Below are 11,941 nucleotides of genomic sequence, written 5' to 3'. Positions count from 1 at the left end.
AAGCACGGCTGCTCGGCTACAACTGACAAGCCTCCAAGAGCAACGGTGCTAGTTGTAAGGTTGACGTTTTGATTTATACTGCTCACGAGGATGTTTTGTGTTGGCAGGAGCTGGCTGGGTGTTAAGAGAACCCCGGTGCCCTCAGCTCTTCTGTGACCTCACCTCCGTATCCTGTCTGCAGGTTCTGGGTGCCTCGGGAACCAGCGCTGCTTGGGCTCGGATCGCATCAACACCCGGTAACGGAGAAGAGAGCGGATGAGGTTTTGGCTGTGAGACCCCCAGGCATATCGAGAGTGGTGCCAGGCTTCTGGTGAGAGCTCTCCCTCCCTCTGGGTTAGCACTGCGGTTCGTACAGCTTCACATGAGAACATCAGGCTGGAGCACGTGCAGCCTTAAAGGAGCTTAGGGTAAAACGAGTGTATCAGCCTCTTCGTCTTGAATGGATTCAGGCTTCTCTGCTGACAAGTTCCCCATATATTCTGTAACAGTGTGGCTTGTAAACATGTCAGTACTTAACGGAGCCTCGAATCATGTATTCATTCATCCCACCAGCTGATGTTGGTGCTAAATTTGCTCAACACTTACTATTTTGCATAACTTACACTGAGGTCTCTGTAACCTTTCCATTTTGGCTAGAACCAAAATTGTAACACAAGAGGCTTTCTGATAAAGGTTGAGCAGAACTGGTAGATACATTTATTCTGTTTCCCTAGAGATGGGGTATTTTTAGTGTCTTTGTTTCCCTAGGTTCTACATAAACCTCCCAACTAGTCCAGTCATTAGAGGCCATGATAGGGTTATTTTATATATAGAACAAAACATGCTGCATAAATCAGTGGAAGGTTTGACCCCAAAGCAAACGACTGCTGTCAGCTTTGATTTTATTGCCAAAGTTTGTAAATATTTTTCTCTAGCATAGGCCAAACAACAGTGGCTGTCGAGATGCTTGTCTGTGGTTCTGGCCAGTGTTCTTCTCCCATTCCAGTCCAATTAGGCTGATGTGGGCTGGGCTGGACCTTCAGATGCTTTCTTTGATCTTTCCTCTCCCAGCACAGCCTTGTTTTAAATGCTCTGGTCACTTGCCCTTGCTGCCGCATATCTTTCCTCTGGTGAACATTGTCTGCTCTAGGCAGACACCAATGATGGTTTCCAGAGGTTTGCTTCCCACAGCAGGATATGGGAGACCACAGTCCATTGCTGTGCTTTGCCAGAGACATCTGTGGATTTTGGGACAGGTCACTGCTTCTGTGCCTCAATTTCCCCCTCAATGACACATTTGGTCCTAACTCAAAGAAGCAGAAATAAGAAAGTGCTCTGATGCCACTGCACGGTGATCCATGTAAAACTCTGGATGCAGGTATTGGAAATATTGCTTTGCCTATTTGAAAAAGACACTATTGCCTTTCTGCTTTGAAAATACCCCCCAGAGCAGAGCACCTCATTGCAGTAGTCAGTGTGCTTCTTGCTAACAACGATCTGTGGGGTTTTGTATCTGCAGATTTTAGAATGACATTGGCTGGATTATTATTTATGTACTTAATTACATCAGCTCAGGTCCTAGCTGGGGGTGCCCTTTGTACTGATCAGAATACACAAACAGTATTAGAGACAGAAAATGTTTGAGGATAACGGGAGAGACAACAGCAGGTGACCATCAAGGGCACAGTTTGGCAGCACTGGTCGGCACAGCAGGCAGGGGTGATGGGTGTTTTGTTGAATTTCTTGCAAGAGCCCATTGATAAGAGTTTGGAAGAAGATCTCTGGTGAGATCACCCTCCAGAGGTGTGCTGTGTGACTTTCCCAAGAAGAAGGGGAAACACCAGAGGCAGCACAAAGGTTTTGTCTGAAAATATTAGGAGGATTAACATGAAGCAGAAATCAGCCTCTAATAAGTAAGAGGTACAATGTATAGGATTGAAATGCTCCCTAGCAGGTGACAAGTGTGATTTTAAAGGTAATTGTAGTTCAGCTGAGTTACCTTTTACCATTTTGTATATTAGTATAAAATAGTAAATATGTGTGTTTGGTGCGAAGAGCTGAAAGGGTGCTCAGTTTATCCGTTTGCCTTTGGACGTTGCGCAGAGCAAAATGCGGAAGGAAGCAAAACACGAGAGAGGTGCACTTGAGGTGGGACCCCTCCTTTCCCCTGAAACTGCCCCGTTTCAACGCGTGGCAGGTTCAGCTTTGAAAGCCTGTGAGGGCGAAGCCTTTCGCTTAGAAACCCGCCCCCGGGCCGGCGGGGTGAGGCGGCCGCCGCCTCCCGGCCCTAACGCCGCCACCCCCGGCCCGGGCCAGGCCGCAGCGCGTCCCGGGGCGTTGTGCTGAGGGGCCGGGGCGGGCACGGTGAGTGCCGGGGCCGAGCCGTGAGGCCGGGGCTGAGGCGGGGCCGAGCCGTGGCGTCGCCTCAGCGGGGCCGGGCGGGCGGGCGCTATGATCGGCACGGTGCTGTGCTACGTGCTGCTGCCGGCCGCGCGGCTCCTCCGGGCCCTGCGAGGTAACGCGGCCCCGGGCGGGCGGGGGGCGGCGTCGTGGAGGCCCCGGGGGCTCCCCGCAGCCGCCCCGCGGTGTCGGGGCCTGCCCCTGGGGCGCGGGGCGGGTGTGGGGGAGCTGGGGGCGGCCTCCTCGGGAGCCTTCCCGGCCCTCAGCCGCCCCGCTGGGCCTGGCCTGGCAGCACGGAGGTGCTGCTGGCCCCCGGGTGTGACTGCTCGGGGCGGCTGTCGCAGGGAACCTCAGCGAAAAAAGCCGTGTGGAGGAGAAGGGAGTTGCTGGTCTGCAGCAGGGAGCAGTGTTTGTGTGTAATTCGTAGCAAGAGAGCAGTGCGGCATCTGTGATGGCCATACAGGTGAAAGGAGCCCCCGGCTCTTTCTGTTGTGCACCACTGATATCAGCATATCCAAAAGTGTTACGTGAACAGCAGGGATTTTTTTTAAATCATATATCAATCATCAGGTGTTTTTAAATCCTTATCAGGATTCCTTCTGTGCGTATATTCTCTCTGATAAGGCCTTCAGTTGTTCACATCTGTCGCTCTGCTTCTTTATTTTTCACCTATTCATTACAGAACAGTATTTTAGCACATTCATATTTTAAATAACTACTTCAAGGCCTCTTACCTTACCGTTTTCACTGAATCCCTGGAAAGACACTTGCTCCAAGTGGTCATCTACAAGCACTCGGCTTCATAACCCACGTACCCCATCAGCTAACTTCTACAGACTGCGCCTTCATGTGTTGTTGAGAGCAGGTACAATTTCCACAGCACCTTTTAACCCGGCTGGCTGTGGCACTGCCTGAGTTAGAACTGCGCTCTGTGGCATTGGTAAAGCCATTGTTGTGCTGTACAATTTCAGTGACTTTGACTAATATAACTAGAATTGGACTGTGGCCTAGCATTAAGAGGCAGGGTAAGTTATTTAGGCTGTATCTACTTTTCTTCAGGGAAGTCACTTGTTTGGGTTGTCACGCGGAATGGTTGTATTGCACTGAGCTACAGCAAATGCACTGGGGGAAAAAAAAAAAGGTGAGAAAGGCTTTTCATCTGTATTATGTTAATTAATTTATTTTCTTAATGGCAGATGCTTTCTTTACCTGTCGAAAGAATGTGCTTCTGGCGAAGAGCACGTCCACCCAGATAGAAGGCATCTTTGCTGCAACCAGAGGAAATTCGGTCCAGGAAGAGCAGGAAGCCCTACTCCAGCAGTGGCTGGAAGAAGGAGCAGGGAATCTGCCAGCCAGTGAGAGTGCTCCAGCAGTGGGGAAAGTATCAGCTACACTCACTAGTGACTGGTTAGAAGGTTCAGAGCTATTGATGAGTAGCCTTAGCGACCTGAATTCGGCTCCAGAAGTCACGTGGCGTGCCGGTCAGCAGCTCACGGAGCTATGTGCCTTGGCTTCTTCAGAACCACAAGACCACGCAGTGACTAAACTGGAAAAATTACCAGCGGAGAAGACAGTGGCTGTAGTAGGCAGCGCTCCGTGGGCAGCTGTGGTGCCACAGACGGATCACCAGATGGTTGGCTGTGCCCCTATCGGTGTGGGAGGGCAGCACGAAGACCCGGCCGTGCTGGCATGGAGCTTAGCAGGTGGTGCAGAGATGGTGCCAACAGAGCCCCCTGCCTGGCCTGTTCAGGATGCTGTACAATTTTGTCCCCTCCTGGAGGAGGTACCCTACCACGGTCAGTGCCAACAGCTCTGAATCTAATGTTTAGTTGGGAATTTGTTGGGAACCTGGTTAGGTTGTAGTGTCTGGGTGAGGTGAATGGGTCTGGGCTTCCTGGCTGTACCACAATGATTATATCAGTTTGTATAGAATTGACAAGATCTGCTACTGAAAGCTACAAAGTAAGTTTTTGCTGAGGCAGGGCTGCTTTCAGCTAGTAATCTCAGTGCTTCTAGATTGTCTGGATATTGATATGTTAATTCAGGAACTGTGTCTGAAAAATACAGAAAGAACCCAAAAGTTGGTAGAATTTTTCAGTATGCTCAGTCTGGTCTTCTGTTAACCCTTCCTCATTAACATATACACAAATGAATCCAAACAAAGCACCCAAAACCCAAAGTGGGTGAGGGTTTGCTCAAGCCTAGAGAATGTGATTGACTATATTCTGGGTCTCAGGGAAACAAAAGTATCAGGAGGGTACCCAACATGGCTGTAATTTGTCTTTTTTGTCACTTGCATATAGAAATTTTATGGAGAGACTGGGAGGATCTTTCTGTCCAGCCTTGTGAGCTAGAGCAGGCTTCAAAAAACCCTCCTCTCTTTGAATTTCGAGTCATGTCTTACAACATCCTGGCCCAGGACTTGGTGGAACAGGGCCATGATCTTTACATACATTGTCATCCAGACATCCTGAACTGGGACTACCGCCTTCCGAACATTTTACAGGAGATCCAGCACTGGGATCCTGATGTGAGTATGACTGAGCCCCTTCCACGTTGGTATCACCAGAATTTTAACTTCTTGTTTGATCTAACAGCTTGTTTGTTTGTTTGTTTAATAGGGGTGGGGGAAGTCCTGGGAAGATGCTACTTGGTAACTCAGTGCTGATTCCTCTGAGACTAATTGAGGCTTCAAGTACATATTTTTTGGGTGCCTGTTTTGTTTGGACTGTGTTTCTGTAGCAACTAGTAATACTTTGATAGCAGGGGTTAACTTAGTAAACAGCAGAAGTGGAAGAAGAGGTAATGCATTTTTGGGAGAGAAGGACCAGGCTTGCAGGGCAGCATAGGAGAGGATTTCGTGACTTTCTCTGTTGGTGTGATGAAGGATCTTTCACCTCATCACTGGATAACTGAGTGATAAGCTAATGTGACCCAGACAGTTGTCATTCTCTGGCTGGGAAGTACAGGACAGAGGTGCAGTGATGGCCTTTTTGTTTGCAGGGTTAGTATGTGAGTGCACTTTTGCACTTCCTTCCTTCCCCAAAACAAGGTAACTGGCAAATGCTGGTGGAGCGAGTGAGGTCTCTGCCTTCCTTCCAGGTTCTGTGTCTCCAGGAGGTGCAAGAGAACCATTACTGGGAGCAGCTGGAGCCAACGTTCAAGAAGATGGGTACGTCCTCTGTCTGTGTGTCTGTACCTCCAACTCACGGGACTGGCCAAGCAGTTCTTCCTGCTTAACGTCTTCAAAGCACTCAGTCTTCATAGAACTCTTCTTCCTTTTTCTCTGAGCAGCTGCTGGCCCTGCTTCTGGGCTGTCTGCCTAGAGTTTCACCCTTTCTTTTCTAACTGATCTTTCTCCTATTTGACAGATCAGAGTAACAAAATTGAGAGGGTCCTAGAAGGACAAAGAGAGAAAAAACTCACGATTGTGAATAATAAACTGCGATTACTGGGACAGAATTGGGTATAATGCTGTGCCCAGGGCATTACAAAAAGAGCAATTGTATTGTACAAAATGTTGTACCCAAAGGAACAGAGGTTGGAGTCCATGCCTCCCAAGTAATGAATCCTGTTATGTGCCCCAACATTGCTTATAGCTAGTGGGAACTGAGACCTTAAGGAATGCTGACCTGGAATGTAAAATGTTATGTAACTAAGCAACCAGGTTTTCACAAGTAGGGTTGCTTTATTGGCCAGTGACAGATGATTTTTGTAGTTAAGCCAAGTTCTGTTGTAGAAAACAGTGTGAAAATTAGCAAGATAGGATTGTGTAGGGATTGGAGAAATCATCCTTCTGGACGGGTCTCCCAGATTGAATTGCATTCTCCCAAAATTGTAGTGGGAGCTTCTTCTACTGCATAGACTTGCTGAACTCTCCAGTGATGGAGGGAGAGCCTAAGGTAGTGGCCAGATCAGCTTTTAATGCGTGATGGTTTCTTTCCAGGCTTTGATTGCTTCTATAAACGGAGGACTGGGAGAAAGACCGATGGCTGTGCGGTGTGCTTTAAGGACAGCAGGTTCCAGCTGATCAGCGTCAGCCCCATAGAGTATTTCCGTCCTGGCCTGGACGTCCTCAATCGGGATAACGTGGGCTTGGTGTTGCTGCTACAGCCTCTGCTCCCAGAGGGCCTGGATCTGAAGGCAGTCAGTCCTCTGTGCGTGGCCAACACTCACGTGCTGTTCAATCCCCGGCGGGGAGATATCAAACTTGCCCAGATGGCCTTGCTCCTAGCAGAGATCGACAAGATTGCAAAAACTCCCGAAGGCAGCTACTATCCTGTCATCTTGTGTGGAGACCTGAACTCTGTGCCTGATTCTCCACTTTACAAATTCATCCGGAATGGTCAGCTTTCCTATCATGGGATGCCAGCCTGGAAGGTAGGTGCCAGCCAGAGCTCAGATTGTGTAGCTTCTTGCTGTGTGCTGCTGAAGAAATGCATGGCTGTATTTCTTTCCCTCGTGAGGAAATAGTCTCGATATTAAATTTAGTTATTCAGGACTCATCCTCAATGCCTCAAGCACTGCCGAGGAAAGAAGCAGACAGATGCATGTGTGCTGTTTCCAACTCACCTTTTCTGGTTTCTCTTGAGGCAAGCCAGTGATAACAGACACTTAATTTCAGGTCCTGGTTCTCCTTTGCTATGGGATTTTTGTGCCTAGGTGACTAGAAGTGTAGGCAAGTACAACTCCACCGAGACATACTGAAATTTTATGTAGATGTTTGATATGAAAACAGTTCTGCTCATGAAATGGACCTATGCTAGACTACTCCTGTGGGAATTTGTTAATGTGTATCCGCATTCAAATGTGATACTGGCTTTTGAGCTAAATCTTCAGCTCAGTAATGGATGTCTGCATAATATATTCAGTCATGAGAATTTTAGTTAACTGTATCCATCCTGCAGAGCTGAAGGTTTTTAATGTCTGAACTACATTCTAAATGGCTTATTTTACATCTTTCCATGAGGGCATTCTCCTGTGTTGCTCCTGGTGAGTGTGTATACATGTATTGTCTACAGCTTGCAACTTGCAAAAGTTCTGTTACATGTTACTGACGTTTCCCCTCCTGTTCCTTGCCTCCTTGCAGGTGTCCGGTCAGGAAGACTTTTCGCAGCAGTTGCATTCTCGGAAGCTGGTGGCCCCTCTGTGGCCGTGTTCACTGGGTGTAACAGACAACTGCCAATATGTTACTCGGTGCCAGCCAAAGAAACAAGGTGAGCTCCGGTGTGAACCGAGAACATGAGTTTGCTGAGGCTGGGGAGTCTGTGGGCATTGCTGACTCTCTGCATAGCTGAGGCATGCGTTGCATGAGGCAGTCAGCAATGATTCTCTTCTATCCTTTTCCGTGATATGTGAATTAAATTTAATTTTTCTGGAGTCTATCACAGCAGCCCAATTTCTGGCATCTTTCCCTCGTCAACAGCTGAATGGTCCCTTACAAGTAACGGTTGCCCTGCATACCTCTTTTATAGTCCCACATTTTAGCTTTTGTGCAATTGGAAATGATCTTCAGCAGCCACAGCTTTTAGCTGCATGTGTTTGTATGAGCAGTTTTGGGCAGTGTTTACACACTATTATTAAGAAATCACCAAGAGCCCGCTTTAAATCAATGTGTTCCTGACTGTTTCTATCGAGGATTCAAAAAAAAATGACCCCATGCTAAACAGCTTTTGTTGGAAGCTTGACTATGAAACTTGCATTCATCCTGATCTGCAGAAACATGCTTTCTTTTTAGGCAGACTTGAGTTTTCTCAAGTTGAAAGCTAGCCAATCTGTCTAAAAGTCCTTTGAGCTTAGGACCTAGAGTTTCAGAAAGGACATCCTTAATTTGTCTAATCATGATGGATGCGTTAGCTAAATGCTCTGTTCTTCTACACCGATATACCTGCTGTGATGTGTGTTTAGATTAAGTGATTCTCATGGCATAAAGGTGCTTGGGCTCAAAAATCTCAAACTAAAGAGGTCTCAATAGTATGTAGATGTCCCCTGTAGATGTGGCTTTGCTGCAGACACTTTATTCCCTTCAATTATATTTCTGTCTGCAGGCAGACGTAAGTACAGCCGGGACTTCCTGCTCCAGTTCCATTTTTGCGATATTGCCTGTGAACGACCACCACAACTAGTCCTCTTGGAAGGTGTGACAGATGCTAAACCAGGTATTAATGCGATATTTTTCAGCTCATGACTCTCCTAGCTGGATTTTGATGAAAAATGGAATTGGAGGTGATGCCTGGTGAGAAAAGGTGAAGATGGAAGGGTAGCATTTTGTGGCTGTGTGATTATTAATGGATTCCACGAGAACTCAGAGGACAGTATTGCTGTCCTCGTATAGTGAGTCTTGCAATGTTGTGTTCCTTGAGATGCACGGAGATTCAGGCTCTTTAGGAGGCTGTTTCTGACAAAGGCATTTTTTTCACCACCTCAAGGTTTTTGTTGCAGTAGAACAAACCTGAAGACCATCACATCACAATGGCTGCAACATAGATGTCTCTGGATGCTGGTACCCAGTAGGCACTGTTGCATCCCTGGGCTTTGTGGCATAGCTGTTTCTGCTCTCCATTTCTGTTCAGTCTTTCTTAGTTGCCCTTTGTGTAAGCTGTAGGCTAAGGCAAATGAACTTGAGATTAAAGGTTAAACTACCCTGGGCTTTGATAGTATTAAATGCTTTAGGGACATGCCCTTACCTTCATAGGACAGAATATGACTTTTCAGTTGTTTGCAGCAATCTGCTCTCAGGATGTTCCTGTTAGTCTTAGACTGGGATTTCCTTTGAATATTTTCCTGTATGGTGCCTTTGACTAGAAGCTATTGCTCTTCTTGGGCAAAAGAATTTGTTTGGTCTCAGGAGAAACTTCTCAGACTTGGGATGAGCAGCCTCTTCCAGTATTTATGAAGGTTTGTCTGGAATCTCTCTGCTCTCTTGCAGATCGCCCTGCATACTGGCCCAAGCACGCTGCTGTAGTGAATGACCCCGATCTCCAGCCACTCATCCCAAGGTAATTGAGTGCACCTTCAGTGGTCCTGCTCTTCAAACCCTGTCTCATTTTCCTCAGTGCTGAAAATCTGACTAAAGTCAAGACTGAAATAAATGTGCGGGTGGAAGAGAGTAAGGAGGGCTGTTTGGAACAGCCAGATCCACCTCCCCCCAGGGTTGTCCCAGTAACTGGGCACTGTCCTGTCAGCATTGGGTCGGTGAGGCCAAGAATGAAGGGCATAGACAGGACAGGGTATTGGAGACAAGGAAGGTTCCTAGTCTGCTCTGTCTTCAGTGCAAGGGGAGTGAATATCTCAGGAAGGCTGTCTCTCTGTATGTGTTCTCAAACACACAGATGGTTTGGAGGGTTGCATCAGCAAAGGAACATCCAACTTCAGCTGTGACTGCAACACTGAACGCTGCATTGTCCTCTTTCCTTTCTCGGTAAATTCTGGCTGTTCATGTGCAGGTCTTCAGGTGTTATCCAGCATGGCCTCAACCTGACCTCTGTCTACAGCCACTACCTGCCACAGAGGGGACGCTCAGAGGTCACAACCATGCCCATGGGACTTGGTGCCACCGTTGATTATATCTTCTACTCGGCAGAGCCTGTGGAAAATGGGAGCAGAGGGGGTGAGTGCGGCAATGCAGGGGTTATCCCTGCGGCATTGGGAGAGGGCTGTGAGGTATAACAGTGCAGCTCTGTGCTGGGCAGAACAGTTCATTGGTCTGGGGTAGATCTACAGGGTGTGACTTTGAAGTGGTGCACAAAGGGGAAGCAATATCTGTTCAGGTATCTAAGAAGACAGTATTTGGTGTGGAAAAACTGAGGCTGCTCAGAGGAGGTTCATGTAGACTTCTAAGGAAGCCAGAACAGAACGCATTCTGCTTCCTTTGTCTATCTATCTACTTGTGCTCCTGGTAACAGGCAGTGCTGAGTCCTAAGTTCAAAGCTCGGACTTTAAGTCTGACTGTGACCACGCACTGTCCTTAGAAGGAGGTGACTCTTCTTACGGTGACAGTACGTCTCTACTACCTGACACAACAGTTAGTCTAATGAAAGACTACATGTAAATGCATCCAGGAACTGCCTCTGACATGGTTTGCATTATGTCAGAGTCAACTTTGAGGAGGAAGTGAGGAGTGAAGGGGAAAATCTGAAGCTATCTCTAGGATTTATAGGAAGCGCCTTTCATTCCACTGTAAGCAACTGCCTGCTGAATTTAACATATTCTTGATAAGCATATGAAACCATTGAATTGCAGTAATGAAACCATTGAATTGCAGTATTACAGGTTGCTCACTACTTTCACATCTAGACCCAAAGGTGCATGCAGTGTTTGTGCAGAATGTCTTCCTTTATCGGGAAAAGGATCGGAAACCATTGACAAGCATCCCTCTGAGAGTCTGTGGAGCTAATGTTCAGCACCAGCCTTCAGCTGATGTTTCTTTCCACTTTGTCAGGTCGCAGGCTGTACCGGGATGGAGTCCTGAAGCTACTTGGCCGCCTTTCCCTTCTCTCTGAAGATGTCTTGTTGATGGCAAATGGCTTACCAAATCCTTTTTGTTCATCTGATCATCTCTGCCTGCTGGCTAGCTTTGGCTTGGAGGTCTCCAGCCTCAGAGAGGGTTAGTGATGGTCCCCTTTCCCTAAAGAAAAGCTGTTTTGAACGCAGCGGTTTGAGGCTTTGGATGCACAACCTGCTTGCAAGAAAACTCTTATTTTTGTCATGCCCTCAGAGTCCTTTTCTCCCGTTACACCCTCATAAAAACCAGGGATGAAAGAGTTGGAGCCCTTCCTGTGTTGGTATTTTGTGGGTCTCTGCTTCCAGTGGGCTTCTGGTTATGTTCAGGCATTGTCATCTCTTAAAGGGATCCACAGCTTCATTTAACAGATGTGTTAGTGCTGCAGGAACCAACCTCACTCCCATGTTTATTTGTCCTGTGACAAGATCTTCAGGGACTGGGGAAATAGGCAATGCTGTCCACTTCTGTTCAGTTCATTTCTACCAAGCAGCAGGGCATGTATACACCAATATTTTTTTCACACCAAAACAATGTTTCTTTTAATTTCTGGGTGATAGGTTATGGAGCGTGGTCCTTTGGGAGCAGTGGTTCTGCTAACTGCTTAGAAATTGCTTTTACTTAATTATAAGGGCTGAACTGCTGTCAGAAAAAAAATGTATAGTTGAGCCGTTTCATCAAGAAGCTCCCTACTGTGTCTAGTGGTCCAGGGAAGGGGATTGCTTGGAATGGAGGCAGGGGTTCTACAGAGCCACCCACAGGAGCTCTAGATCCACAGCAAAGGCCTAGAGGCCTTGGGAAAGGCTCCCTTCCTTTCTGGCAGTCTTGGAGTGGTTCCTAGGAAACTTGTGGGGAGAAGCTCATCCCAGTGAATGTCAGATGAAGAAAACTGTCCTGTAAGACGTAACGACCCCAGGAGTCTACAGCTCCCAAAAGGGAGGTGAAAATGGAACGTGTAAAGAGGAAACAGCCATCGAATGGAAGAGCTGAAGAGATTCTCGCTTGCCCTTCTTTTTCTGTGTCCTTCCTGTTCTGTTTGGCTTTTTGGGACAGAAAACCAAC

General features: G+C 47.4%; 1 protein-coding gene across 2 annotated transcripts; it reads left to right on the top strand.

Moving 5' to 3' along the window:
• Positions 1 to 2,274: 2,274 nt before the first annotated feature.
• Positions 2,275 to 11,139, top strand: ANGEL1 (angel homolog 1). 2 transcript variants are annotated; one of them, XM_032188341.1, is made up of 10 exons: positions 2,275 to 2,343; positions 3,576 to 4,175; positions 4,683 to 4,909; positions 5,482 to 5,551; positions 6,326 to 6,759; positions 7,469 to 7,595; positions 8,427 to 8,537; positions 9,308 to 9,377; positions 9,825 to 9,988; positions 10,820 to 11,139. In XM_032188341.1, the coding sequence occupies exons 2-10, from the start codon at positions 3,809 to 3,811 to the stop codon at positions 10,987 to 10,989; spliced, it is 1,740 nt and encodes a 579-aa protein (XP_032044232.1). In that variant the 5' UTR covers positions 2,275 to 2,343; positions 3,576 to 3,808; the 3' UTR covers positions 10,990 to 11,139. The 2 variants fall into 2 exon arrangements, with proteins under 2 accessions (XP_032044232.1, XP_032044231.1); XM_032188340.1 differs by lacking the exon at positions 2,275 to 2,343 and adding an exon at positions 2,431 to 2,494.
• Positions 11,140 to 11,941: the final 802 nt, after the last annotated feature.

Source organism: Aythya fuligula, chromosome 5, assembly GCF_009819795.1.
Source record: "Aythya fuligula isolate bAytFul2 chromosome 5, bAytFul2.pri, whole genome shotgun sequence".
Taxonomy (NCBI): domain Eukaryota; kingdom Metazoa; phylum Chordata; class Aves; order Anseriformes; family Anatidae; genus Aythya; species Aythya fuligula.
Note: the sequence above shows the minus strand (reverse complement) of the source record. Positions and strands in the feature narration are given on the sequence as shown.

Excerpts from the sequence above, each read along its gene's own strand:
- ANGEL1 (XM_032188340.1), top strand. The coding sequence starts at position 2,431 with ATGATCGGCACGGTGCTGTGCTACGTGCTGCTGCCGGCCGCGCGGCTC. Across the intron at positions 5,552-6,325 it reads GCCAACGTTCAAGAAGATGG|GCTTTGATTGCTTCTATAAA; the intron begins GTACGTCCTCTG and ends GTTTCTTTCCAG. Across the intron at positions 8,538-9,307 it reads TGTGACAGATGCTAAACCAG|ATCGCCCTGCATACTGGCCC; the intron begins GTATTAATGCGA and ends GCTCTCTTGCAG.